We start from the raw sequence: 25,814 nt of genomic DNA, 5'->3' as shown, positions 1-25,814 counted from the left end.
ACCGTAGCATTTCTCCCATCCTCCCCCCTTTGCCAGGGAGAAAGGAGGCTGCTTATATCAAATGGCTAAAATGAGTATTTGTAGGCATCTGGTGGGAGGAGCTACAACTTGGATTCTTCAACTAATGAGGGAAACATGAGTGAGAAAATATCCTATAGTACTCTTGAACAGCACGGGGGAAAAAAAAAAGTTTGAAAACCACTGGATCATAATTTTATGGTAGTATTATTTGATGGCCTGACTTAACAAGTCTTTCCAACTTTGGTTCCAAAGATTGTATGGATACTTCCCTATCTCACCCAGGTGTTTGAAGTTTAATTAATTAATGTTTGTAAAGAGCGTTACAATTTCCAGATGAAAAGTCCTATGCAAGTGCAATGCAGGATTACTCATTGAGGTGATTGGGTTAGAGAGTATCACATTACACAATGCAGCTCTTCCCTCAACGATTTTATGCGTTTGAAGTTCTGATAAAGTGTATTTATCAGTAAAATGGATATAATGGAAATACTCTTAAGGCGTGACCTGGATTATGAAACCAGAGGTATGGTTTTGGGAATAGAACAAACGAGAATTAAAACAACTCCTGAGGCCAGATTTGTCTACAGTTGTATAAAAACGTATTCTGTTCTTCCTTTTTTTCCTCTTCCAGTAGGCTTTCTTCTCTTTTAAAATAGAACCGGTTATTACAATGGGTGTGAGCAGACATGCAACAGTTCACGTTCAGTTCCTATTTCCATACTCATCCAACTTGACTTTTTCTCATGACTTTCTCAGAATTATTTTGTTCTTTTTTATTTTTATTTTTATTTTTTTCTTTTTAATGTTTGGATTAACTCTAATGATGGACATTATCTTTTTGGAAAATTCTGGTTTAGCTAGCAATTAAATGGAATTAGATCAAAAGCACGTGGACAATGTCAAACTGAAGACTGCAGTCAATGTGCTTAAGACAAAGATAGCAATCAAGGGGATCTATATGCAGACAAGCTAAAAGAACAGTTCAGCATGAACTTGATGACAAACAACATGGACAGATGTAATGGGCTGTACTGGGCTAATCCCTTGTTATCAGTACCAGCAACAGTTTTGCCAATGCTGCTCCTTTCGTCTTTTACCCAGAACAATAAAGATGAGGGTAAAGTTTAAGTTTAAAGTTCTGGTTTGAAGTTTGAAACATAGTCAGCAGGGTAATAAGGGCACTGGGCCATCAGCCCAGTGAGAGGACAGGCTGACAGAGCAGTTTGTTCACTGAGGAGAACAGATGGCTTTAAGAGACTCAACAGGAGTAATTTCATACCTACAATAAAGTTAGTCAGAAGACAAGAGCCACGCTCTGTAGTGAGATATACTGTGGGAAAACAAGGAACTTTTGCCACGTACTGAGGTGATGTTTTAAGTGGATATAAGGAAAAATACAGATTTGTTGGCAGATAATTAAACACTGTGACAGGATGGCCATAGACATACAGAATCTCTATCTTCTGATGTTTTCAAGATGCAACAGGATAAAGCCCTGAACAATTTGACCTGTAATAGGACTAGAGACCTCCTCTGGTTCCTTCCAAATTAAATGATTCAATGGGGAGAGAGCTCAAGTTACGTATGCTTGTTCAGGAATGGGTTTGGACTGTTACAATTAAGTCAAGAAAGCTGAACGGGTCTGCTCAACATTTATTTGAAAAATAAGTTTACTCATTGCTTGCCAAAAGACAACTGATAATATTCCAAACTATGAGGTGCCATCTTTGTTCTTCTTCATTCATTTTCTACCAAACTTACCAAAACAGACAACAGAGATTGGGATGACATATAAATGAATGCAGTATTTTATCTATACATCTCAGTTAAACAAGAAAGAAAAAACAGAAGTTTTAATAATACCTGATACTGGAATAACAATGCAATTCAGCTGTGCATTTTTATACTTGTAAAGAATCTGCACAAAGTTAAATCCGTAAATTACTAAAACACATTAAAATTTTGAGACACCAAATTTTAAAATTCACAGAAAGCTCTCTCTAGCTGAGTTTTCTCATTTTTTAAAATATTTAAGTAAAACATTACTTTTTTGTGAAAGCTGTTTTTATTGTTAATGGAACTCCTTAATATTTGCTTTCTATGATTATCCTGTTCCTTATGTTTTTAACACACAGACTTTTCTTACTCTTCCAAAATTGCATTAAATTCCCACTAGGATTTACATGCCTGAGTAAACCAAGTAATTAAAAAATATAACAAAAGCACACCTGCCGTAACTCTGATCACTCCTAAAACAATATAAAGTTTACAATTTGTTTGGAAGCAGAATCAGTAACTCTGAATAAGGAAGTCAAGAAAACAGGCTTGTTACTGAGTCAATGTGCCAGTTTCCTCCATTTTCTAATACTTCTCACCGTTTACTTCCTCCCAGAATTACAGTAATACAAAGGATCAAATGAAGTAATGTAAAAAGATGAAAAACATTGGAGTCACTAATGATTGTGGATCCTAAAGTAGACGTAGACCTTCCTGCAAATCTTTTCCTTAATGTACTCTAAAGTCATTCCAAAAACACTGTACTAGATAATGTAAAAGTGGACCTTTAGGAAGGTCAGATCTTGATTGTGGCTGAACTGAAACAACGGAAGGTCAAAAATAAGATACAGGATCTAAACATATAATAGTTATACTGTTGCAATTACACTGAACAATCTGAGGAGTAACTTCCAATTTTAATCAAATGGTTTGAGCAAAATAGTAAATAAAAACATCTAGTTTTCATTTCAACTGCATGATATTAAAAGGTAAAACTAAGAAAACATCTTCATGGAAAGAACATTCTGTGCATAACATGTTAATGGTAGTTAATGAACCAAAACCCACAGAAATCCCTTTGGACAGCTAACAAACACATACAGCTATTAATTAGGTCACAGTTGTTTCCTCACAAGTCTTTTGTTCACTTTACTTGTAGAGAACACCAACATATCCATTAGACTTGTGGGGAGGTATTCACCAGTGAAGAAAATATTTATTTATTATACCTTAAATGCTTGCAATTACATGACTTATTATGGCAGTTCTGCTGGTTTCTCTCTTTGTAAGTAAACTATAATCACTCAGTTCACAATCTGCTGCATTCTATTCCTTAGAACATCATTCACCTCAGAAGGTCCAATTGTTTCATTTTGCATACTTTGGGCAACCATTGTACCTCAATCTCAGATTTTAAAATGCTCTGGGCATCCAGTTAAAAAAAAAGAAAAAACAACCACACAAAACAATACCAAAAGAATTAACAAACTTCATTTTAATATAAAAAAAAAGTTTCATAAATATTTTTTAAAATTACCACTGAGAGGATATGGGTAATTTCTGTTTGACGCACATTTAAATTTGAATTCCACTCACAAACACGCTTTGCCCACTAGTAAGTTACTCCATTAACTGTGACTGTGAAGAAAATGTTTGCAATGGGCTCCCGCTGCTACTGAAGAAAATTGCAAAAGTGCAGATAGAACATCATTTCAAGCACACAAACCAGACTGAGCTCCTGAGAGCTGAGGGAAGACCACTGCCTTTATGAAAATAATCAGCAAGTATGTATTTTTCATTTTGCGTGTGTGCAAAGGGCAGGCACCATGTGGTGCTTCACATTAGCGGAATATACCACTGTTCCGTTGGGAACAAAGATGGCAGAGGCTGCTGGATTGGTAATACTCCATCTTTTCTGTTTGAGCCTTGCTTTGTAAAGCTGGCCACGTTCAGTTCCTCACCGGTCTAACTCCAGTTTTCCAAACAACACCCTTGCCCCAGGGCAGTTGCTGCCTTGTTACCAACATCTCCTGCTCCAGAACCTCTACCACTTCCTTCTCATACATTCCACACCACTAAATATTGCACTGCCTTCCTCAGCCCACCAAGACTGAATTAATAAACTTGACTGAATCCAGCTGACTCTGTCCAGAGCACTTGGGTGTGTCTTCACTAGTACCGACAGAGATCATTTGCTTAAGTTTGCTCTTGCACCTCACCTGCAATAGGTTTGTGCCTGGCAGGTTGGAAACCACAGAGTGAGAAAATGTAAGCAGTCTTTTCAGGTCATTACTACTACAGTTTCATGAGTTGCCTGTCACAGCCCCTAGGATAACTAAGATAAATCCTAAGTTACAACTTAAACTTCTGACCATTTCTCAATCAAAAGTAAGGAGAGTAAACAAAATTAACAATTTGCAGGAAAAAAAAAAAAATTAAGCTGTTAATTCTTACCATAATTCTGTCACTGTCGATAATGGTGTTCAAGCGGTGTGCAATGGTCAGAACTGTGCAATGAGCAAACTTTTCACGGATTGTCTTTTGAATGAACTCATCTGTTCTGAAACACAGCAAGAGCAGTGCAGACAAAAGTAAGATGTTTAGCAGGGATAACTTAATGGCAGGCAACTTTTACGACTTCATCAAACATGACTGTATGGCAGGAAATGTGCTTATGAAGTCATTATAGTGCTTCTTCCTGGAGGCATACCATGAAACATACCCCAAAAGCTATCTGCTAGTGGTTCAGGACAAAAGAATTTCTCCTTGAAAGTAGAGCAGTAAGTTTCATTTCAGGAGTCAAGCCTTCCAAGCTGTGATTACAGAAGAAGGGACATCCCCTTTAGCAGAGTGAGGTATTCCTACAGATATTCTATACCAAAAAAAAGGTCACTATACTTATGGTTTAGTTTGTGCAAGCTGTGAATAAAAGTTAGTGAAAGTAAGTAACCTTCATCGTAAATGAATGAAGACAACCTATAACTAAGATTCTTCATTTCAACTGCAAAAGTGGGTTAAATTACAGAGCTGGTTGGTAAGCAAAGCTATAACTGCAGTAGCTCAAGGACTTGAATACAGAATGACATGCTTTATAAATCAAATGTTGACTGATACAAAATCCAAGGAAAGGGATAGAATCATGAAAGTCCTGAGTTGGAACACATAAAAGCTATCAAGATAAGAGTCTCAATCCACTCCATGAATTAGTCTCCTAAGGAAAGGTATCAGGTAGAAACACGTGACTTTTAAAGAATGAAAACAAAGCCAGAGCACAGACACTGAAGTACAGTGTGAATGTTGAGAACTGTCACAAGTTAAGTTGAGAATCCTGAAAACGAAATATACTGAAATATACAAGAGACACTAAAATGTTCTTTAGTTGTATAATCAAATATTAATGCAAAAGGTCTGTCATAATGATAAAACTGGATAGTATTCAAGAAACTACTGAAGAAGCATTGGTATCACCTAACTTAAAGCACTGCAGTTAGACTTAAATTTGGAAATCTACATAACCCTCCTTAAAGTCAATGAAAAGAGGAAAGGCATGGCTGGAATCTGAATAAGAGCACCTGAATTAGGCAGCCATCAGGTGATGAATGCCTTCTACAGGCACCTGACAGCCCACAATGCACCAGAAGCCTAGGTTCCTGGGCACAAAGCCAGGTCATGTGAATGTGCATATATTGTGCATCAGCCTTCAAAAAGATGACGAAAAAAGATGTTGAGTGGCAACACTGGAGAAAAAGGCAGTGTGGGAACACAGATACAGAAATTAAAATTATCATCCAAGATCAAAGGAAGACATAAACAGCTCCAAATATCGGTGTTACTGAGACCAGGGTGTTGCAGCCTAGAATTCAGGCATATGAAGGCACAAGTCTAATTTCCAGGATTCCTATTAAAACAGAATGCTGTACTTCTGTGCAATGATTGGACAATAATAAATGCTCCACATAGAGCACAGAAGATGTCTAGATAAACAAATATATTTAGGGGCCATATTAACTTCAACTGGTTGCTTGCAAAGCCTTAATTCTTCAAACTGTTCTAAGTAACTCAGAAATTAAATACAATACAACACAACTTCCTCTGACAAATCATTATTTTTCTAGATACTAGTACATTGAATCCATCTGGACGTGACAAATATTTGGTACTGTCTCACAAGCAAAAAAGAACTGTTCTGTTTCCACCATGGCAGGAAGCACTAACGACAAAAAGGAGAAACAGACAACTTTGGAAGTGTAGGATGACATGAGGAATGGTGTAACCATTGTTTCCATGGTTCACAGTATGATTTTGTGGTCTGATGGACTGAACACAACTTCTGTTACAAACTGTTTAAGCAGTCAGCATGACAAAGGAAGACAGAGCACTTCTCATGAGAGAACAGATGATGAGAGAGAGAAGGAGGATTATTAACAGTTAAGTAAGAATTCCCATGCATGCTTACTGTCATCCTCTTACAGACACAGAAACATTTATGCTCTGTCATGAATTGGACAAGACAGAGCACTTTTAGACAAGAACTCAGTTTCTGCCAAAATTGTTACTGCTACCTGGACCACTGGACCGGTTTGGAGCATGACACACTTCTCCTTTGACCATTTACTACTAACAGTTTAGCAGCAATAAGAACACTCATTAAGGAAATGAGAGATCTGACATTCTTGGTAGTTTGATCCTTCTGCTACTCTTTCCTAAAAGAAGAGTCAGGAAAGACTCAGGAAAATCCTTCTCCATTCAGCATTAGTAAAGCCATCCCTGGAGCACTGTGTTCAGTTTTGGGGTTCCCAGTATAAGCATATACAAGCATAATGAAAAGAATCTAACAAAGGACCACAAAGACAACTGGAGCACCTCTCCTACAAGGAAAGGCCGAGAGAGATAATACTGTTCAGCATAGAGAAAGGGGAGGCTTGAGTGGGGATCTTATCAATTGCTATAAATACCTGAAGGAACAGTGCAATGAAGATGGAACCAGGCTCATTTCGAGGGTGTCTAGTGACAGGACAAAGCATAATGGCAACCTCCTTAAAAAAGCAATTTGCTTAACACTCCACTACCATGTACTTCTATCAGATCGCAGCAGTAACAGTGCTACCATTCCACTGCTAATGCACACATTTTTTTTGCTGTCCTCTCAATAATGCCTTAGTGATCTGACCACTATTTATTTCAACAGAGAAAACCAGGCCACACACTATAACACTAAGTAGGGAAGAGGCAGTGGTTAAAAATAGCCTACCATGAATAGCAAAATGGAAACAAAAACTTCAATACTAACTGAAATAATGTAAAGAAAGTCTTTTTCTTTCATTATAGTCAATCTCAAGGTGAGGTTTCCTATAAAGTAAGTAAGGAGCACAGAAAACTGCAGTTTGCTCAGAAATTTCAAAAATAACTTTTAAAAGAGCTCAAAATGATTTTCAACTCTAAAATTATTCCTACTCTTATCTCAGTAGAATGCAAAATCCTTGAACATCCCTGTCCTCTGCATTCATTTATTATACATTCCATTATTACACGCATTCCTTATAGCCCCATCCCTTATTGCATATCCATTAAGAAAACAATTCTCATTCTTGAGAGGCTGCAGAGTAGCCCTGCAGAACAGCATCCGAGCGTTCTGGTTAATGCCAACTTGAATCTGAATCAGCAGAGTGCCCCTGAAGCCAAAACTGGCCATGAGTACCAACCAGTACCTAGGGGTGCATCAGGTCCAGCAATGCCAGCCAGGAGAGGGAAGGGATTGTCCTGCTCTGCTCTGTGCGGCCTCACCCTGAGCACTGTGTGCAGTTTTGGGTGCCTCAATACAAGGATGTAAAGCTATTAGAGACTGCCCAAAGGAGAGCTACAAAGATAGTGAAGGGTCCAGAGGACAAGACATACAAGAAACAACTGAAGTCACTTGGTTTGTTCAGACTAGAAAAGAGGAAGAGGATGAGGGGAGGCCTCATGGCAGCTTACAGCTTAGAATTACAGAATCTTTTGAGTTGGAAGGAACCCCTAAGGGTCATGTAATCCAGCTCCCCTGAAATAAAAAGAGACATCAACAGCTAGATCAGGTTGCTCAGAGCCCCAGTCAGCCTGACTTGAACATCTCCAGGGAGGGAGTTTCCACTACCTCTCTGGGCAAAACTGTAAAAAACATTTTCCTTATTCTCAATCTAAATATCCTCTCTTTTTGTTTGAAACCATTGTCCAATCTTTAAAGACCCTGATAAAGAATCTGTCCCTTTTTCTTATAGCCCCCATTCAGATACTGAAAGGCTGCTCTCAAGTCTCCCCAGAACCTTTTCTTCTCCAGGCTGAACATCCCCAGCTCTCTTAGCCTGTCCTCACAGGAGTGGCGTTCCATCCTGGATTGTTTTTGTGGTCCTCCTCTGAACGCGCTCCAAAGGTCTACATCTCTTCGGTACCGAGAACTCCACATCTAGATACAGAACCCCAGGCGAAATCTCAGCAGTGCAGAGTAGAGGGGTTTTCCAGAATTGTCTTTAATGGGCCAGCTGTTCTTGGGCCTTCTTTGGAGCAGAGACCCTCTTGTTCTCACCTTTACAGTGATACACCATGGCTCTAACCCCAGCTTCCGCCCTCAGCAAGGCTGGAGCTGCACCTAATATCAAGCACTTTGAATTTCCAGGGGTAGAAATGAACCCTGCCCTTGCTGTCACTGCCAGAGACATAAAGGGGAATGAGAAGAAATTCAACAGAGTATCAGTGATAAAAGGAAAGCGAGGGAAGATGTGGGCCCTCTCTGAAAGGACACTGGAGACCTGATCACAAGGGATATGGAGAAGGCTGAAGTGCTCAATGACTTCTTTGCCTCAGTCTTCACCAGCAAAGGCTCTAGCCACACTGCCCAGGCTGCAGAAAGCAAAGGTAAGAGCTTGGAGAAGGAAGATCTGCCTGCTGTAAGTGAAGACCAGGTTCAAGATCATCTAGCAAACCTGAAGGTGCACAAATCCATGGGACCCAATGAGTTACATCCACAGGTTCTGAGGGAATGGACAGATGATGTTGACAAGCTGTTATCCATTGTATTTGAAAGGTCATGGCAGTTTGGTGAAGTTCCCACTGATTGGAAAAGAGGGAATATAACCCCCATTTTTAAGAAGGAGAAAAAAGGATCCAAGGAACTACAGACCAGACAGTCTCACCTGTGTACCTGACAAAATCATGGAGCAGATCCTCCCGAAGGCACATGGAAAACAAAGATGAGGTAACTGGTGGTAATTAATATGGCTTCACCAAGGACAAGTCATACCTGACACACTTGGTAGCCTTTTATGATGGAGTTACAGCATCAGTGGATATAGGAAAAGCAACTGATGTCATCTACCTGGACTTGTGCAAAGAGTTTGACACTGTACTGCATGACATCCTGGTCGCCAAATTGAAGAAAAATGGATTTGACGGATGGATGACTCACTGGGTAAGTAATTGGCTAGATAGCTGCACTCAGAAAGCTGCGGTCAATGGTTCCATGTCCAAGTGGAGAGCAGTGACACATGGCATTCCTCAGGGATCTGTGCTGGGACTGGTGCTATTTAACATGGCGACATGGACAGTGGGATTGAGTGCACCGTTAGCAAGTTTGCAGACAACACTAGGCTTAGCAAGTACAGCCAACACACTATAGGGAAGCAATGCCATCCAGAGGAACCTGGACAAGCTTAAGAGATGGGCTCATACCAACCTCGTGAAGTTCAACAAGGCCAAGCACAAGGCCCTCCATATAGGTCGGGGCAATCCCAAGCATACAGGTTGGATGGAGAATGGCTTGAGAGCAGCCCCGAGGAGAAGAATTTGAGGGTGTTGGTTGATGAAAGATTCAACATGAGCCAGCAATTTGAAAACTAGCCCAGACGACTAACCATTTACTGGGTTGCTTCAAGAGAAGTGCGATCATCAGGTCAAGGGAGGAGATTCTGTCCCTCTACTCTGCTCTTGTGAGAGTACTGAATCCAGTTCTAGAGCCCCCAACATAAGAATGGCATGGAGTTGTTGGAGAGGGTCCAGAGAAGGGCCATGAAGATGACTAGAGGACTGGAGCACCTCCCCTGTGAGGAAAAGTTGAGAGAGCTGGGGGTCTTCAGCCTAGAGATGAGAAGGCTCTGGGGAGATTATATAGCAGTCTTCCAGTACCTGAAGAGGCCTACAAGAAAGCTGAGGACATGTAGCAACAGGACAGGAGGAAATGGTTTTAAACCACTTAGACTAAATATTAGGAAAAAATTCTTCATTGCAAGGGTGGTGAGACACTGGAACAGGTTGTCCAGTAAGGTCGTGAATGCCCCTTCTCTGGGAAGCATTCAAGGCCAGGCTGGATGGGGCTTTAAGCAACCGGGTCTAGAGGGAGGTGTCCCTGCTATAGACAGGGAGGTTGGAACTGAGTGATCATGAAGGTCTTTTCCAACCCAAACCATTCTACGATTCTATGAAAAAATGGTGCTATAATTGTCCCACTGGCACTGTGGGCTAAAGGTCTAACAGTAAGCTTCACTGCAACTCAAGACCCAGTATACCCAGAAGCTGACTGGGTAAAAAGAAAGACATCTAAAGAGCAAGTATAAACGCAACGTGAGTGAGAAGCAATCAAGCTTGTGAAAGAAATGCTGGATAAGTCATTATCTTTAGTCTAATGTCATCCTGGGATTGTCCTGGAAGCATATCTCACACTAAACAATTCCTGAGCGGCCCTGGAGAAGGCCACACATGCTGATAACTTCTCCAAAAGGGAAACAAGTACAGATAGCAATAAGATGTAATAAAAAGTTAAATTTTACAAGGTTAAGCTGACTAACAAACTGAACTGTGTGCAATGACCGTTTTTAAGCAGATTCAATGAATCATTGATGTGAAAATGGGGCAGTGGACTGCATTTACAAGTAGTAAAAACACAGGTTAACACACACTACTGTGTGCATTCAGTACACAGAAAGTTCAGTACACTGAACTTGGTGTTGAAAATAAGTCAAGTCTCAAAGACTACAGATTTTGTTTCAATATACCACCAAAGTGACAGCAGAAAGATTTTTCAGCTCTTCTGCTCCAGATTTCAAATCACCATTCCAAATCACTTAACTGCTACAAAAGTATTCCATTCTTAAGGATAAGAATTCTGGCTTCAGGACCAAAAAGATAAAATCAAATCAATACTTGTCATTCATTACATACAACATGCAAGCAGTTTGACTTAAAGGAACCTTCTTTATAGCAAACTCCTCCCCTCTCTTACAACAGCACTGCCACCCCTACAGTATGCAGAACACCCGGTATCTGTAAGATGCAGGGTACTTATGGGGGCTCTAAGATGTAGAAAGAAGAAAGATGCACTCCAAATTCCTTCCCTTTATTCTTTTGCTCAGCTTCACTGGCCAGCAAGGACGAATGGCTTAGCCAGGCTGAAGAACAATGAGGAAAAGTTCCTCAGCACCAAGGAATGTCATATTCCACTACCTCATGCCATCTCACCCACTCCTCTCCTTCTCCACCTCAAATCCTGTCTTCTCACATTTGCTTTCAGGTTGAATTGGAGGGAAGTGCAGTTGCAAGCAGTGGTCCAGGTAAAAAGATGATGAGCAAGAAAAATAAAAAATGAAGTATAATCTCTACAGCCAGCAGCAATTCCCCATGGTTTCCTATTCCAGGTGCTTGATACAGTGTGCGCTTATCATGCCAGGTATGGGGGCTGTGCATCACAAGACAAGGAGGTTTTCTTTACATTCCAAAAATGCCTCCCTAACTGCTCAGTTAAGCAACATAAATCAGCATTTCCTGATGAACATCCTATCAGATTGCACAGCTGAAAAATACTTTGTTCTAGTTTTAGCAACACATTAAGAAAAAGGTAATAATGACTGTAATGCAAACTGAATTCAAAGTAGAAGTTCCAAGTTATTCTTTGTATTGTTATGCGTAAAGTTGATACAAACAAACATTTACCTTATTATAATATATATTGCAGCACACATTAATCAAGATTAATTAAATGGATAGTGCAAGTTGAGAACACACACGTTAGATGCCAAAATAGGGAGGATGAGTAAGATGGTATTAAATTTCCACAGCTATGATTAATCATAGTTAATCTATCAGTGCTCAGCCAAAAATAAACTAATAGTCAAAAAAGAAAAAAAATGTCGAAGTAAAATAAAACAAAATAAAATAAAGAACCTCTGGAAAGGGAATGCACTCCTCTAAAGGTTTTAGAAATACACTGTCAGCTGAACTGCAAAGCTATCCTAGTGGCACCACTTCTCCCCTAAGAAGATGTTATAAAAATGAGTCACGCCCAGATGACATACAAAATCCTTAATGCATCTGTTTGAGGGACTTGCTGTGTTATTGTCCTCTTTGGACTTTGAGTTCCCCCTCAAGCCATAGTTTGTTGGAACTATATATTCAGTTCAGACTAATTGATGCAGTACATTTGCAGTATTGTTTCCAAAATATTTCCACCAGTGTTTCAAATGTTTAAAAATTAACAGTGGGGGTACTTAGCTATTGGAACAATTTAACAAGGGTTGTCATTGAAAGTTTCTTTCTATTGAGGCTAGATGTCCTTCTAGCAGTACCATGTAGTTAAAATAGGAATGAATTCAGGAAAGTTCTGCTGGCCTGAGTTATACAAGACATGCTTTTTACCTTTTTTGGGGAAGGTTGAAGGGGAAGGGGGGGGGGAACTAATTTATTAATTTATTATTTTTCCAGCAGATATTTCTTCCCAGAATCAACAGAACTCAACTTAGTTTCGTGGCTATTCTAACACCACTGATCTGCATTTCCAGCTAAGTTCTTGTCTATGGTTGCGGGAGAAATACACTTTGAATGTTAATCTTCCTACTCTACATAACGCACTGAATTTAGGGATATTTTGGGCACATACCTAGTTTACATCATCTGCTCCGAATCTAAAGCTCAGTTGCCCCACTATGAATAGAAAATTATGATAGTACTGTGGAAAACATAAAACAGCAATACAAACGACAAGAAATAGAAAGCATTTAATTTCATTTCTACAGCACAGGTGATCAAACTAAAAGAAGAAACAGTTCATCTTAACGCAGCATTTTGGTTTGTACCTTGGGTCCACATTTGCTGTTGCTTCATCAATGATAAGGATCCGATTTTTTTTTAGAACTGCTCTGGCAAGACACACCAGCTGTCTCTGACCAACACTAAAATTAGACCCAGATTCTGCGAGCTGTGTCTCCATTTTATTAGGTAGATCTTCCACAACCTCTTTCAGTTGCACCTGTTGACATGTCAACATATTGTAGGATGAGTAACTCCCTTTCAAATCAGCTATTGTATGTCTGATGACACAGTAATAAGTATGCAAGATTTACCTTTTATATTCTGGCACAAATGACTAAGTGCCAAGTTGGATTACACAGTGTCAGTTATTAGAATTCTAAAAACATTAAAGCATATTGTTAAGAATCTATTAATGTTCATTAAAACTAAGATATGAATCAAGATGTAACCAAAACATCATCCCAAGGAATAATTTCTTCATAAAAGACTTATGTAACAATATACATGTCTACACACATGCACAAACAACATACACTGACAAACACAGACACAACGGTCTACCTTTTTCCATCAACAGCTATGCCCTTATCAAACCTTGGGAAAACATCTAAAACCTAATGCACATAAGCACAACAGTGTAATTTGGCTTGTAGACATCAGATGTACATTATTAGATTTAGTAAATCACCTCTTCCAAGGCATTCCACAGTTCTTCGTCAGTGTATTCATTGAAAGGATCTAAGTTTTTCCTCATTGTCCCAGTGAACAATACAGGCTCCTAAAACCAAGTAAAATTAGCAGTCTATTACAAACACAGGTTTTATTATCACAATAAGTAAGCTAATAACAGTCAAAATTAACCCACAACACAGAAATATCCTACAACAAGCTACCTTTTATGAAACATGGAAGAGTACTTAGCACACTGAAAAGGAGGGAAAAAAGAAATTAAATATTCAGATGTTCTGTGTGGAGATGATTTACCAGAGTAGGTCTATTTGTAAATTGCTGTACACAGTTACATTGGTTCTCAAATGGGCATTTACGTGAGACTGTTTAGATGCCACAAGCTATATATATATACTTCCATGCAATCACTGCTACCCTGGTATTCTGAGTGAAAACCAAAAACTGCTGATGTCAATGGGCTCAGAATCCTAAATTATGTTTGGGTAGTTTCTAAAATTCGTGTTTACACTAAATAAAACAAAGATGAATTAAAGAGCTCCCAATGACATTTTTGTTCTTTTCTTTTTCCCCTCTCTTCATTTCATAGTATAAAAGCCTTTCAGTTTTACCAGAAGAGCCTAGAAAAAACAACTTGTACTATTTCAGAGCAATGCTTAATTCTTCCTGCACATACATATAACCTCACAAAGAAGTTAATCTACATGCCTACCACATCATATCAAGGTTACTCAGGTTACTTACAGCTGGTCAAAGATCTAACTCAAAATAAACCACTGAGTCAAACCAGTACAGTCTCCTATTAAGGCGCCAGTGTGGGTTTACCAGTGCTCAAAGCAGCCATTGTTCTACTTCAGTTCCCATTCAAACAAGTAACAGATCATTAATTACATGGACATAAATCAATGCACATTGAAAAAACATGGTGTTTGAGAAGGTGGAAGATGGTTTTTGGTCCAATGTTCCCTGAGCAGCAAGTACTAACTAAGGTGATTTGCCAGACCTGAGAATCATGCACTGACTCAACTAAATTTCTCTTAATACTATATCAAGACAACAGCTCAAAAGCTTTAATAGTGCTAATCATAAAAGGAGACTACTCATCAAATAATCAGACTTTTGTTTGATTTGGACAAATCTTATTTCAAATGTTTTCTTTTTTTCCTCTATAAAAGAAAGGATGCCTGAACTTGTATTTCATTATTTCAGCTTATGCCAAGATTACTCTCTTTTGACTGACTTCCCACCTAACTCTATTGATGGCCAGTCCCAAATGGCAGCAGCAAATCAGACCAGAATTCAATGTTAACCCTTTTATTATCTTGACATCTAAACCATTCTGAGTGGCCTCAAAGGAGTAACAAAGACAGAACACGCCGCAAACACTGTAAAAGAATATGCATTTCTTGACACAGCATGCCAATTATACGAAACTTTGCATTGACAGTACATGCCACTAAAAAAAGTGTTGAATGAACAAAAGGATTTAAAAAACATTAAATGGTTTGAAGAACATTTTTCTTCCAGAACACCTGAAAAGTAATTACTCTAACACTTTTTTCAAAATATACTATTTGGTGCATTTTGAACGTCTTGTTAGGTTTGTTTTCCTTTTCACTCTATTTTTATAGGTTGGTGAAATAAGGGACTGAATTTAAAAAATGTTCTTAACTACGATAAAAGTCTTAACAACACACATGCATTGCAACAGTAGATAAGGATATTTTTTTAATTACCATTTCTGACACAGATTATTATTCAAAATAGTCTGGTTTATGAGAGGAAAGTAATAAGACAAACCTGTAAATAATTGTTGTAAAAATGCTTGCAGTCAGAGAGGCAGACAACATTTGCATAGAAAAGATTTACAAACACAACCTTCATACAGCTCTATCCAAACAAGCAATTAGAAGCCTAAGCACATTTTTATTTCTCCAGGTAGGTATTTAAGCTTATATATAAGAAAACTTCAGTCTTGCCTCATTACTCTCTAGGAACGGTTTAGTTTAGCATGCCTTGTAATTTAAATGAACATCTCCCTCCCTGGTGTTTTTTTTTTTTTCTTTTTTTTCTTTTAAAGCTTCCCACATAATTATGAAGATATTTGCTGCAAAATAACTGCCTGTTACGTGACGATTTCTATTATTAATACTAGTGTTATTAACATACTACAAAGACAGCGTTTGTCACTCAGTTTACTACAGCACGAACCTTATTCCAAACCATCCTCCTGTTCTTACTACCATCGTTTCAACATTCTGCATATTTTTAGTGAAAACAAGTCTTCCCTTATGTGGAAAACAGATGCCACTTGCTATCCTTCAGACACTTAAAGCCCCTTGAGCCCACAGTGAAAACCCTATCACAATATTCTACTGGAATAAAATCATTTATGGCCATAAGACAGCGTCAGTAAGATGTTGTATACAAAAAATAAATAATGGAAATAATGTGTAACTAAATGCAGTGAACTTTGAGCATCTGCATAACTCAATGTGTAGAAACCGTACCTGACCAACAGCTTTCCTGCCTCAACACTGCATTTTAGCCAACGGGACTGAATGCTTCCCAATGTGGAAATCACTTGCAAAAGGGAAGGGCTTTGGGAAAGCTGCAGACCACCGTAAAAAACCTGATGACTGTATATTTTCAGGAGAAAGGAACTTAAGTCCACATGAAGTTCTCTTTAGATCCCATAAGTCGACTATTTCCATAGTTACACCAAGTACCTCTGCTGTGCACAAAGAAAGATTTCAGCATACAGAAGCAAAAAGCAGCCTGCATTAGGCAACAATCCAGTTGTTGGGGAAGTACTTATTTATTTTTATTAAGATACATACTTTCTTTCTCTGACTTGTATTCTTGGGAAAATAAAAACATACAAAAAAAAACAAAAAAGGCACGTACTCCAATGAGGCTGGAACCACTGTTCACTGCCATTTTTTATCAGATTCTCAATTCAAAGAAAGTAATATAAACACTCTTAATGCCATCGCAATGACTGACTAGCAAAGATTCAGATAAAAATATGGCCAAAGAACTCTAAATACAACTTCCATAACAAAATACAAAGATTCTAGAATCAGTGTTAAACACAGTAAATGAATTTCTCTGGCTATCCAGTCTACTGTTCTATCAACCTGCTGTAAAAAAAACACAAGATAATTATTTGCCACAGAGATGGACTTTGCGTGTGCAATGTATGAACTTTTCCCTCTTCTTTTGTTCTCTACTGGAGAGGAATTAGCCCTCTTATGAAATGCAGTAATCTGCACATACACTGCCTTCAGGAAGTTCTGAGGTTACACATAAACCTTCTCTTCTTCATTGCTTCATTCAAAAGGCAGACAATAGAACACAACACTTCTGGCCTACTGGACTTCTTAGAACATCCTTTCTTCTGTTCCAACATCAGCGCTGTATCTATTCCCAACAATGTCTTTTCTCCCCCCTCTTCCATGGCAGCCTTTCCTATATTCAGTATTTGAAGATCACCAAGTTCTTATTTATGGGTAATGATCCACTCTTTTTTCTCTTCCTGTTCTCCTCTCCAGCTTTCTCTCCATAATCGAAAGTCTGGTAGCTCATTTACTGTTGGCATATGTGCTCTTTCAAGACCTAGCCTCAGTTGGTTAATACAGGAGTGCCTACAGAGCTGAATGTAGCTCCTCAAAGTCCCTTACTAAGAAAGCTTCAGGCAATGCACCAGGTGAGAGTTTCTGCTAAAGAAGGAACTGACATCAGAGGACTGCTGAAGCTATGAGTATTCCCACCCATTTTTCCTTGCTCATTCCCAGCCATGGAGGACAGCATATTGCTAACATCTACTTGTAATTATTCTGGAGGAATGGACTGAAAATAGAACTAGGAAGAAAACCCTCCAGTTCCCAAAGCTGATTCTGTTCTATATACTCTGTATACATATCCTGGCAAAGCATTTAAGTACTACAGAGAAAATGTTTATAGCAAAGTCAGTTTCTTACCTGAGGTATAATTGAAATTTTCTTTCTTAAGTCATGGAGGCCTAGCTCTGATGTCAAGTACTTATCAATCCAGATCCTTCCTTCAGGTTCAGCCAACCGAAAAAGGGCTGCTATCAAAGAGCTCTTCCCAGCTCCTGTTCTTCCCACAATTCCAACCTGCAGACCAAACAAAGCTTGTACAATTAGACCAGGAGCCTTGCAGGATAAGGAACAGTTTTAGAACATCACAGGATTTGTAATAGAACAAACATAAAACAAAACTACTTTGTAATTAACACTTTTTCAAGAGGAAGAAACATTCCTGCTAGATCAGTTGGGATTCAGGTGACAATTGAATCCAAAGTGATTTTTAATGATCATATCATTCAAAGGTGAAAGAAATATTTTCCTAACGAAGATTTTTCCCTCGATGCATTGTGTTTTATTGTGTATATAAGATGGAGCAGTCTGATGCGTAATGTGATTCAAGGCAACCAATTTTACATAAAATCTGGTTTGCTGCTTGATGTTAAGTAAATCACTTCAGGCATGCACCTACTTCTCAATCCAGAAAAGGACTCTTATGAGCACTTCAGGAACAATTTATTACTCCCAGTTTAGAAACTAAGGCTGGTTAGTATGGTTAAGGTAAAGTACTGTAAAGTATTCCGATTCTAGAGCCAAAGTAAACTTAAAACTAGCAGTAGGATTATAAACAGTACTCAGATAGCTTCAGCAGAGAGGATACCAGCATTGAAACTACTGGACAACAGGAGCAAGCACAAATTCCCATCTAAACAGGATGAACAGTGAATAATAAAATCATAATGATTCAGGCTTCATTAGGTTCCCCAAGGAAATCAGAAACTGAATGCAATGTGAAAAAACAATGCTTTCAGAAAAAAAAAGAGGTAGAGACGATGCAAAATATGAGATTGCTAACTTTTATGACAGGGAGTAAGATTTATAAATATCATATAAAAATGAGATTTGGGAGAAAGTAAGGCCATTAATAATTAAGAAGAAACAAAATTAGTGATGGTTAAATACTACTTGAACAGCAAACCTTAAAAATATGTTGTCTGCAGGTGAACAATACTTAAAGAAAACAATGTACAGTAATCAATTGTATCATAGAAGGTGATGGGTGTAACTCACTATGCAGATCTGATTTGGCAAGATTTGTTATTTCCTGCACTCAGTTTTAATCGCTACATTTCCAGAAAGAAATCAACATACTGGAAAGAGTTCAGAGAAGTGCAACATAAAATTAATATGAGTTGGAGATACTGATTTTGTGAGGAAGGATTTATGAGGATTAAACATGTACAATATAGACTGGCAAAGCGATTCAGGTGCAGAAAGGAAGAAAAAACATGAAAACCTTCATGAGTATACGTACAGACACCAGAGGGCAATTACCCACTGCCTGAGACTCAGATGTATGCAGTAATGACTGCTGGAATGAAATTAAGCATAGGAAACATTACACTGAAAAGCAAGGAAGAATGTTCTAGTAGTCAGAGACCTTCAGCTCAGATAGAGCAACGTGTCCACATTTGAACAAAAATACACAAGAAGAGCAACTTACACTGCATAATCTAAACAGTATTTCCTAATTCCATTTTCTGATTGAAAAATTTAATCTAACAATTCATTACTGTGCAACTGTACATAAATTGTGGTGCTTACTAGTAAAGCTACTGCATAATCTAATCAAATATACTACATTAAATAATAAGATATCCAGTATTCATATTATATCAAACAAAACAATAGGAAACAAAGGAAAAAAACAGTTCTGAACAGTTACATTACATCTCAGAAAGAAAATACTGAATGGAGAATACAAACAGTTATGAAAACAAAAGTTCAATTGTTTCCTGTAAACATCAGTGATACAAAGTATTGCATTAAGAACATACAGAAAAACAACAACAAAAAAACCCCATTGATACTTAAAATAAAAATGCAGCTGCTCTGCATGTTGTCAAAATCCCACTTTCAGTTTGGCAACAAATGAAAGGACTATGCTCCTCAGTATTTAGAAGAATCTATTTGTATTTTTGGTCCAATTGACTACAGGCTGCTGAAAATTAACATGAATTTGAAACAGTTCTCCCTATAGACTTTTTTTTAAAAAACACTGTATTTGTTTGAGATCCACATCTATAACTAATGCAAACACAAAGATGGTCTGCAAACGGAAGTCCTGGCCACCTAACAGGAATCACCTAACCAGGATTTTGTAGCCTTGATGTAAGCCATGTGCATACACAAGAGTACACCTGCTACACTGGACTCATCATTACTCAAAAGTCACTTGTACTTGAAAGCAGAGCTGCACAAAAAATGAGCATGTCAGCTACTGCTCTCAAACTGCTCTTGCTACCCCTCAGGCAACCTCCCTTTCATGCTATACTGTAAGGGTATTTGTGTGAACAGTATCCATGCCATAAATCTAGATCCTTACCCTCCTAACTTTTTCATGTAGCCATACCCTTAGATTCAGGATTTGTTGAGGCAATGTACACTTAACAATTCATAGTCAATAATCATTCATAAGTTGTTGAATTCAACTAACCTTCCTAAAACAAAGATAGTGGTGTTTACAAACTAGGGTTGTACATGGCAATCTGCTTCAGAGACACGACTTTTTACATAGGCAGATAGCGATAGGACAAGGGGGAATGGTTTGCAACTAAAAAACGGAAGATTTAGATAAGATATTAGAGGGAAATTTTTCACTGTGAGGGTTGTAAGGCACTGGCACAGGCTGCCTGGAGAACCTGTGGGTGCCCTATCCCTGAACGTGGTCAAGGCCAGATTGGATGAGGCCCTGGACAGCCTGAGCTGGTGGGTTAGCAGACTTACCCACGGCATGGGGTGGGACTAGGTGAGCTTTAAGGTCCCTTCCAACCCAATTAACTCTGTGATTCTATGATTCACCTATACTACCAGAGCACAGCTGGCTGCTAACTCCTTGTGTGAGCATTCTCTGGTCTGTCTCAAGCAGACTGCACTGGGTTAGCAAAGACGGTTAAATGAGAAGGACCCTCCTCACCTACTTTGACTATAAGGAGATACCAAACACAGAAACATGCTGGCTAGGTGGCAGGTGTAAAGACACCACAACCCATAAGTGATCTCTTAGAAGTTGCCTCCTCTATTCTTCCTGCACCTAGAGCCTGGCAGACTGGGTGCATGGTCAGTTACAAGAAAATCTAAGCACATGGCAGAAGTTTAAAATTCATTAGTTCCATGAGAGGCACTGCAGTCACCAGAAGTCTGAAGTAGTCAGGCGTATGAGCAAGCATAGAAGCACTCAATGACAGCTCCATGGGTAGAACCCCCCCAATGCATCAGAAACCTGGTTCTGAAGAGACATTTCTCCATAATTAAAAACAGTATAAGGGGCACACAGATGCTTGAAAGATTTATTTTACACAGTGGCAGTCTACTGCAGTATTGTGCAAAACATCATAGAAAACAAACATGAAATTTTTGGCAATGGTTTCAAGCTGAACAAATTCACTTCAGGATGACAAACCACAGCACAACCAGAGCAAAAATAAATATACCCACTCATCCCTCCTCCTCCTGCCCCTACCAAGAAGTGAGTACTACAACATTATTATCTCTTGCTTCCATTTTATTATTATTATTACTACTTTAATTCTCTCCCTAAGAAAAGTAAACTGCCTTGTCTGCTATTACACTGGGATGATGTATTACAGCTGAAGAGATGGCCCATAGGCAAGAAAGGTTCTTTTTCTTAAGTACCTTTTTTTAACTCATCCAATCTTAATTCCATGCAGCGAAGTTGTGTTGAATTCTTGTAACACACATGTTATTAAAAGGGTCCACTTGAGGAACAAAACAGGTTTGGGACTGAATGGAAAAGCATGTTACAAATGAGGCAAAGGTAATGATTGTAGAGAGTTTAACCAGCCTCCTAGGGAAGATATCCTAATCAAAAAAGTACGTGTGTATTTGAAATGTAGCAAAGTGTGAATTAACACTGTAGGGCTCTAATTTAATTTTGTCTGTGGGAGAGACCTTCCTTACAGCACTCCTTCAATTGGGATAGTGTCAAAATTGGGGAGGAAGAGTCAAATCTGCAGAGGAGGAAGAGTTTTATTTCTATGTTTCTTTTGGCTACCAATCCAATTAACAGCAACAGTTAATTGGATTGATAGCCAAAAGGAACTGAAATAAAATCCCCAACTCTGAAGTTATGCAATGGATTTGTATTTCTTTCTTCTCTCTTCTATTCTGGGCTCTGTGCAAGAACATGTACATTCCTTATATGCAGTAGTCTCTGCTCACCTTCTGTGTTGATACCCTTCATTCCATTTCTGTTTCCTTTACTGAATTCCCAATTTCCTAATGCAGCTTCATTTGCTTTAGATTTTAACAAACGTTTTGGGTTTTGTTCATATTCCGAATGTCAACCACTTTCTGATGAAGTCTACATTTTATCAGTTATTAAATATTTTTAACCTTTTGTTTTGATACACAGAAATGTAACATTCCTGGATTCATTGATGCTATATTTACAGGAAATAAAGAGGCTCCAACTAATGTTATTAAGTATGGTCACCTTATTTTTTAAAATTACAATTATCTGATTTCCTAACATTCATGTATTTTACAGTGTCTTTTTGTAACACAGCTTCTTTTCGACTTACCCTCTTTGCTTAATTGCAATAAATGACCAAACCCAACAATATACATACCTTTTCTTCTGGTTTAATAACAACAGACAAATGTCTTAATACCAAAGGTCCATCTAGACTGTAAGTGAAGTTAACATTTTCAAATGCTATCATTCCATGGCTTGGCCATTCAGGTGGTGGATGCTTGTTGGTTTCCCAAGGGGCTTCTTTTTCGAGATCCGTGTATTCCATTACTCTTTCTACTGATATCATCTAAGGGGAGGAAAGAAGACATATCCATAAATTTCAGTTTACTCTGTTTTTTCAATGCACACCCACACACACACACGTGGATTTTTACTGTGAAGATTCAATGGAAATTATTCCAGAGCTTTTCCTTCAGGCAAAGATAGGAGTGCTTGGTACCATCCTATACTTCATGCAACTGAATCAGTGAGATTAACTACAACTTGGTGTACGTGCATAAGTTTTAAGAAACTTAAGCTAAGATTGTTGTCTTGGCTAGTTTGACACCATTTCACTGTCTATTAAGAAAACAGAGATAGAAATGAAACTGCCATATAAGCTACAAGCATACCAATGATAGGTACTAGCATTGTCACAATATACTAGAAGTTACCATCTTCACCTTCCCTTTTTTGTCCTCCTCACTACCACTGCACTAGTGCTTTTTAATATGTTTGTCACAAGCAACTCCAAAATCTAAGATAACTGTTACACCATATTATTGCCTTAATATTCAGAAAAACTTGTTTCCCTGTATATTTGACATAAAATACTAAATAATTGCAGTATTTGATGTTGTCTTTAGTCTTAGGAAGGGAAGAAAAATAGAAGTTGAGCAATCTAGGCACCCCTTCTTCCCTCTCAGGTAAATAATAAAAGTTGTATTTAGGCTTTGGCAAATATTCTCACCCAAACAACTATCTGTACAGCTTATTTTACTTAACTGTATGCATGTATAGATGGATTTTAAAAAAGCCATCTTAAAGATATCCAGTAAGCTTACCTTCCCTCAAGTGGCTTTAAAGAACAGCAGTCACCAGGCAACAAGTTCTCTGACCTCACTGCCATCTACCCATTCCACATTACAAAACAGGCTCAGACAAAAAATGCGTAAAGAAAGAAATATAGAAAGGGAACTGTTCTTGTCTCCCCCAAAATAGTCAGCCTTTAATAGCACGAGATTTCTGCTGGATGTCCACTTGTCATAGCTCCAGAAAATGATCAATATTCCACTAGAAAGCCAGCTAGTGAATGGTGAGTCTTTTTCCTCCAAGATATTTTTGAATAACAGCCTCCAACAGAATCCAATAGATTTATCCTTCCAAATCTTCCTAACTGGTCCAAAAAAAAATCCCAAGAACTTTTCTCTCTATTTCCCCAAAGTGTGTGACCATTAGCTTATTCATGTCTGAAAAATGCTATAGAGAAGCAAAATGCTAGCCAAAAAAACCCATCACCACCACCAATAACACACCTAATATTGTTATTTATTTAATCTGCTATTAAACATAGTTTTGGTCCTTTTATTAAAGGAATATATATGTCTCCTAGAGTACGGACATATTTACAAGCAACCTTCATCTTTCAACCCAAATAGGTTTATGATGTAGTATGTTCCTTTTATAACCCTTTTTTCTTACACACTAGCTTAAAAAGAAAATAGGCAAAACACAGCATGCTAGTAGATGTTGTAAACTGGTGAAAAGTATACTGTTTTACATATATTCAAAACCACACTACCCTCTCAGGTGAATATAAACTTAAATATTTTCAAATACTTGTTAACTTAAAACAAGTTAAGAACGTGTAAGCCTTTACAGTGAATTAACAGGGTCACAAAAATTCTAATGATGGGTATAAACAAAAATAAACATGCAGTAATGCATGCAAAAAAAAAAAAAATCTCCAATTTAAAGAAGTCTTTAAGAAAAAAATCTTACTTATTGAGTGATTAATTTTATGTAATTTAGTGACTTCGAATGCAGATTCTACATCAAAACTAGACAGCCTTCTTTCTACCAAAGAAAGGAGATTATAAAGGTTCCCATACTATCAACAGAGATGGACAATTCATCTGAATAGACATTCAAAATCAATGAGACAAATTATACTCTAGAAGAAGCTGTTTTTCTCTACTGTCTTTAAGTAGCGTTTCAGTTGCCCAATAAGGTAATTAACATCCTAAGTTAACTAAGAAGACTGCCATCCTTAAAGCATCATGTCACAACTACACAAAGGAATCAAGAAGTGAAAAGGAAGAAATAAACGTTACCAGGTTTTCAACTTCAGCACTTTGTCTAACACCCCACTGGAATGTTCCCATGAGAGTGATTGCATAGGACAGTGCCAAACCAACTTGCCCCGCATTCAAAGCTGCAGAACAAAGAAAAGAGAGAATCAAATAGGTACACTACTAATTACACAATTCTAGTTAACTTCACTTTCATGAGGTTTCTTACATGATGGAATTATCACAGCCAGAATTTTGTTTGGTTACACCATACTTACCATCTGTGTGTGCAATGAGTAGCTCCAGGCAGAACAGTTTCTTGCAGCACTTTCTGGGAGTGTGTTTTGGATATTATTTGTGTTTTTGGAATGAATCCTGATACTTGGCCAGGTATTTTATCTTAAAACTGAGACTCGGTCTCAAGACCATACTTACATATCTCATTAGGTCATTCCTACCCAGCTAAGCATTGGTAAGTTTCCAGTCATTTATAAAGGAATTATATCAACCTCTAAATCTAAACAAAAAATAATCACAAAATGATTTCAACTTAAGAACATTTACATAAACTCTGTACAGTTTCAAGTGATCAGATAAAATAACTGTACAGAATATTTTCCCCCTATTAACATAAAGATTTGTTGGGTTCAGTGGGCCTACTCTCATAAAATAAAATAATTATGTCTGCCCCAATATTAAGCATGATTGTTTTCTAACTTACTTGAACTTTATCCTAGCACAGCTCTATTGACTTCAAGAGAGCTACTCCTTATCCAGAGGCAAGGAAAGATTCAGGACCATTGTTTTGACTTGTCTGTTTGCATTCTATTAACTTCAAATCTGGCTCAAAATTTTTGGTATCAAGAAGTGTAGAGTGTTCAAATTTTGAAACACACATGCATACACATAATTTGTCCAAAGGAAAAAGAAAAGAAACAAAAACAGCAAATTAGCACTAATTTTCACGTCCAAGATAATTACTTCTTCCCTCATACTTTAGATGACTATCTCGTTCTAGTACATCTACGCAATTACATCCTGGATGATGCATACACTAATGACAGTTCATGAGTGACAGTGAATATAAAATGCATCATTACAAGGTGATTTTCTTTCTCCAACTTGCTTATCCTGCTGATCCAAGACATTAGAAAAGCATCCCTAGGAATTTTAGTCTGACTTTTTGCCTACTGTGCCATGTGCAGAAAGGAAAAGAGCTGTTAGGAAGCAGCTCTGTGGGTGTTTCAATATGAAAAGCAAAGCCCTGTAGGGCTAAAAAAGAAAGGCAAAGGTGGCAAAAAAAGATTTATTTGTTATTATTGCTCTGAAAGCCAGAATCTCCCGAGTGAAGTGCAGATCTGCAAGTTTGTTTGCACATTTGAGGACAATGGTAAATGCATGCCC

The 25,814-nt window shown here is 38.0% G+C and overlaps 1 protein-coding gene across 2 annotated transcripts in view; it reads right to left on the bottom strand.

Moving 5' to 3' along the window:
• The window catches only part of ABCC4 (ATP binding cassette subfamily C member 4 (PEL blood group)), a 151,492-nt gene that overhangs the window by 18,914 nt on the left and 106,764 nt on the right, over positions 1 to 25,814 (bottom strand). The window contains exons 24-30 of one of the 2 annotated variants that reach the window (XM_085215631.1): positions 24,453 to 24,553; positions 22,235 to 22,426; positions 18,898 to 18,954; positions 17,517 to 17,672; positions 13,535 to 13,624; positions 12,891 to 13,063; positions 4,252 to 4,357 (exon numbers count right to left, since the gene is read on the bottom strand). In XM_085215631.1, the coding sequence (XP_085071757.1) occupies positions 4,252 to 4,357; positions 12,891 to 13,063; positions 13,535 to 13,624; positions 17,517 to 17,672; positions 18,898 to 18,954; positions 22,235 to 22,426; positions 24,453 to 24,553 (875 nt within the window). The remainder of the gene's footprint in view (positions 1 to 4,251; positions 4,358 to 12,890; positions 13,064 to 13,534; positions 13,625 to 17,516; positions 17,673 to 18,897; positions 18,955 to 22,234; positions 22,427 to 24,452; positions 24,554 to 25,814) is intronic. The other variant, XM_085215630.1, reaches the window with a different exon arrangement.

The sequence above is a fragment of the Meleagris gallopavo genome, chromosome 1 (assembly GCF_905368555.1).
Source record: "Meleagris gallopavo chromosome 1, MGAL_WU_HG_1.1, whole genome shotgun sequence".
NCBI classification, from domain to species: domain Eukaryota; kingdom Metazoa; phylum Chordata; class Aves; order Galliformes; family Phasianidae; genus Meleagris; species Meleagris gallopavo.
Note: the sequence above shows the minus strand (reverse complement) of the source record. Positions and strands in the feature narration are given on the sequence as shown.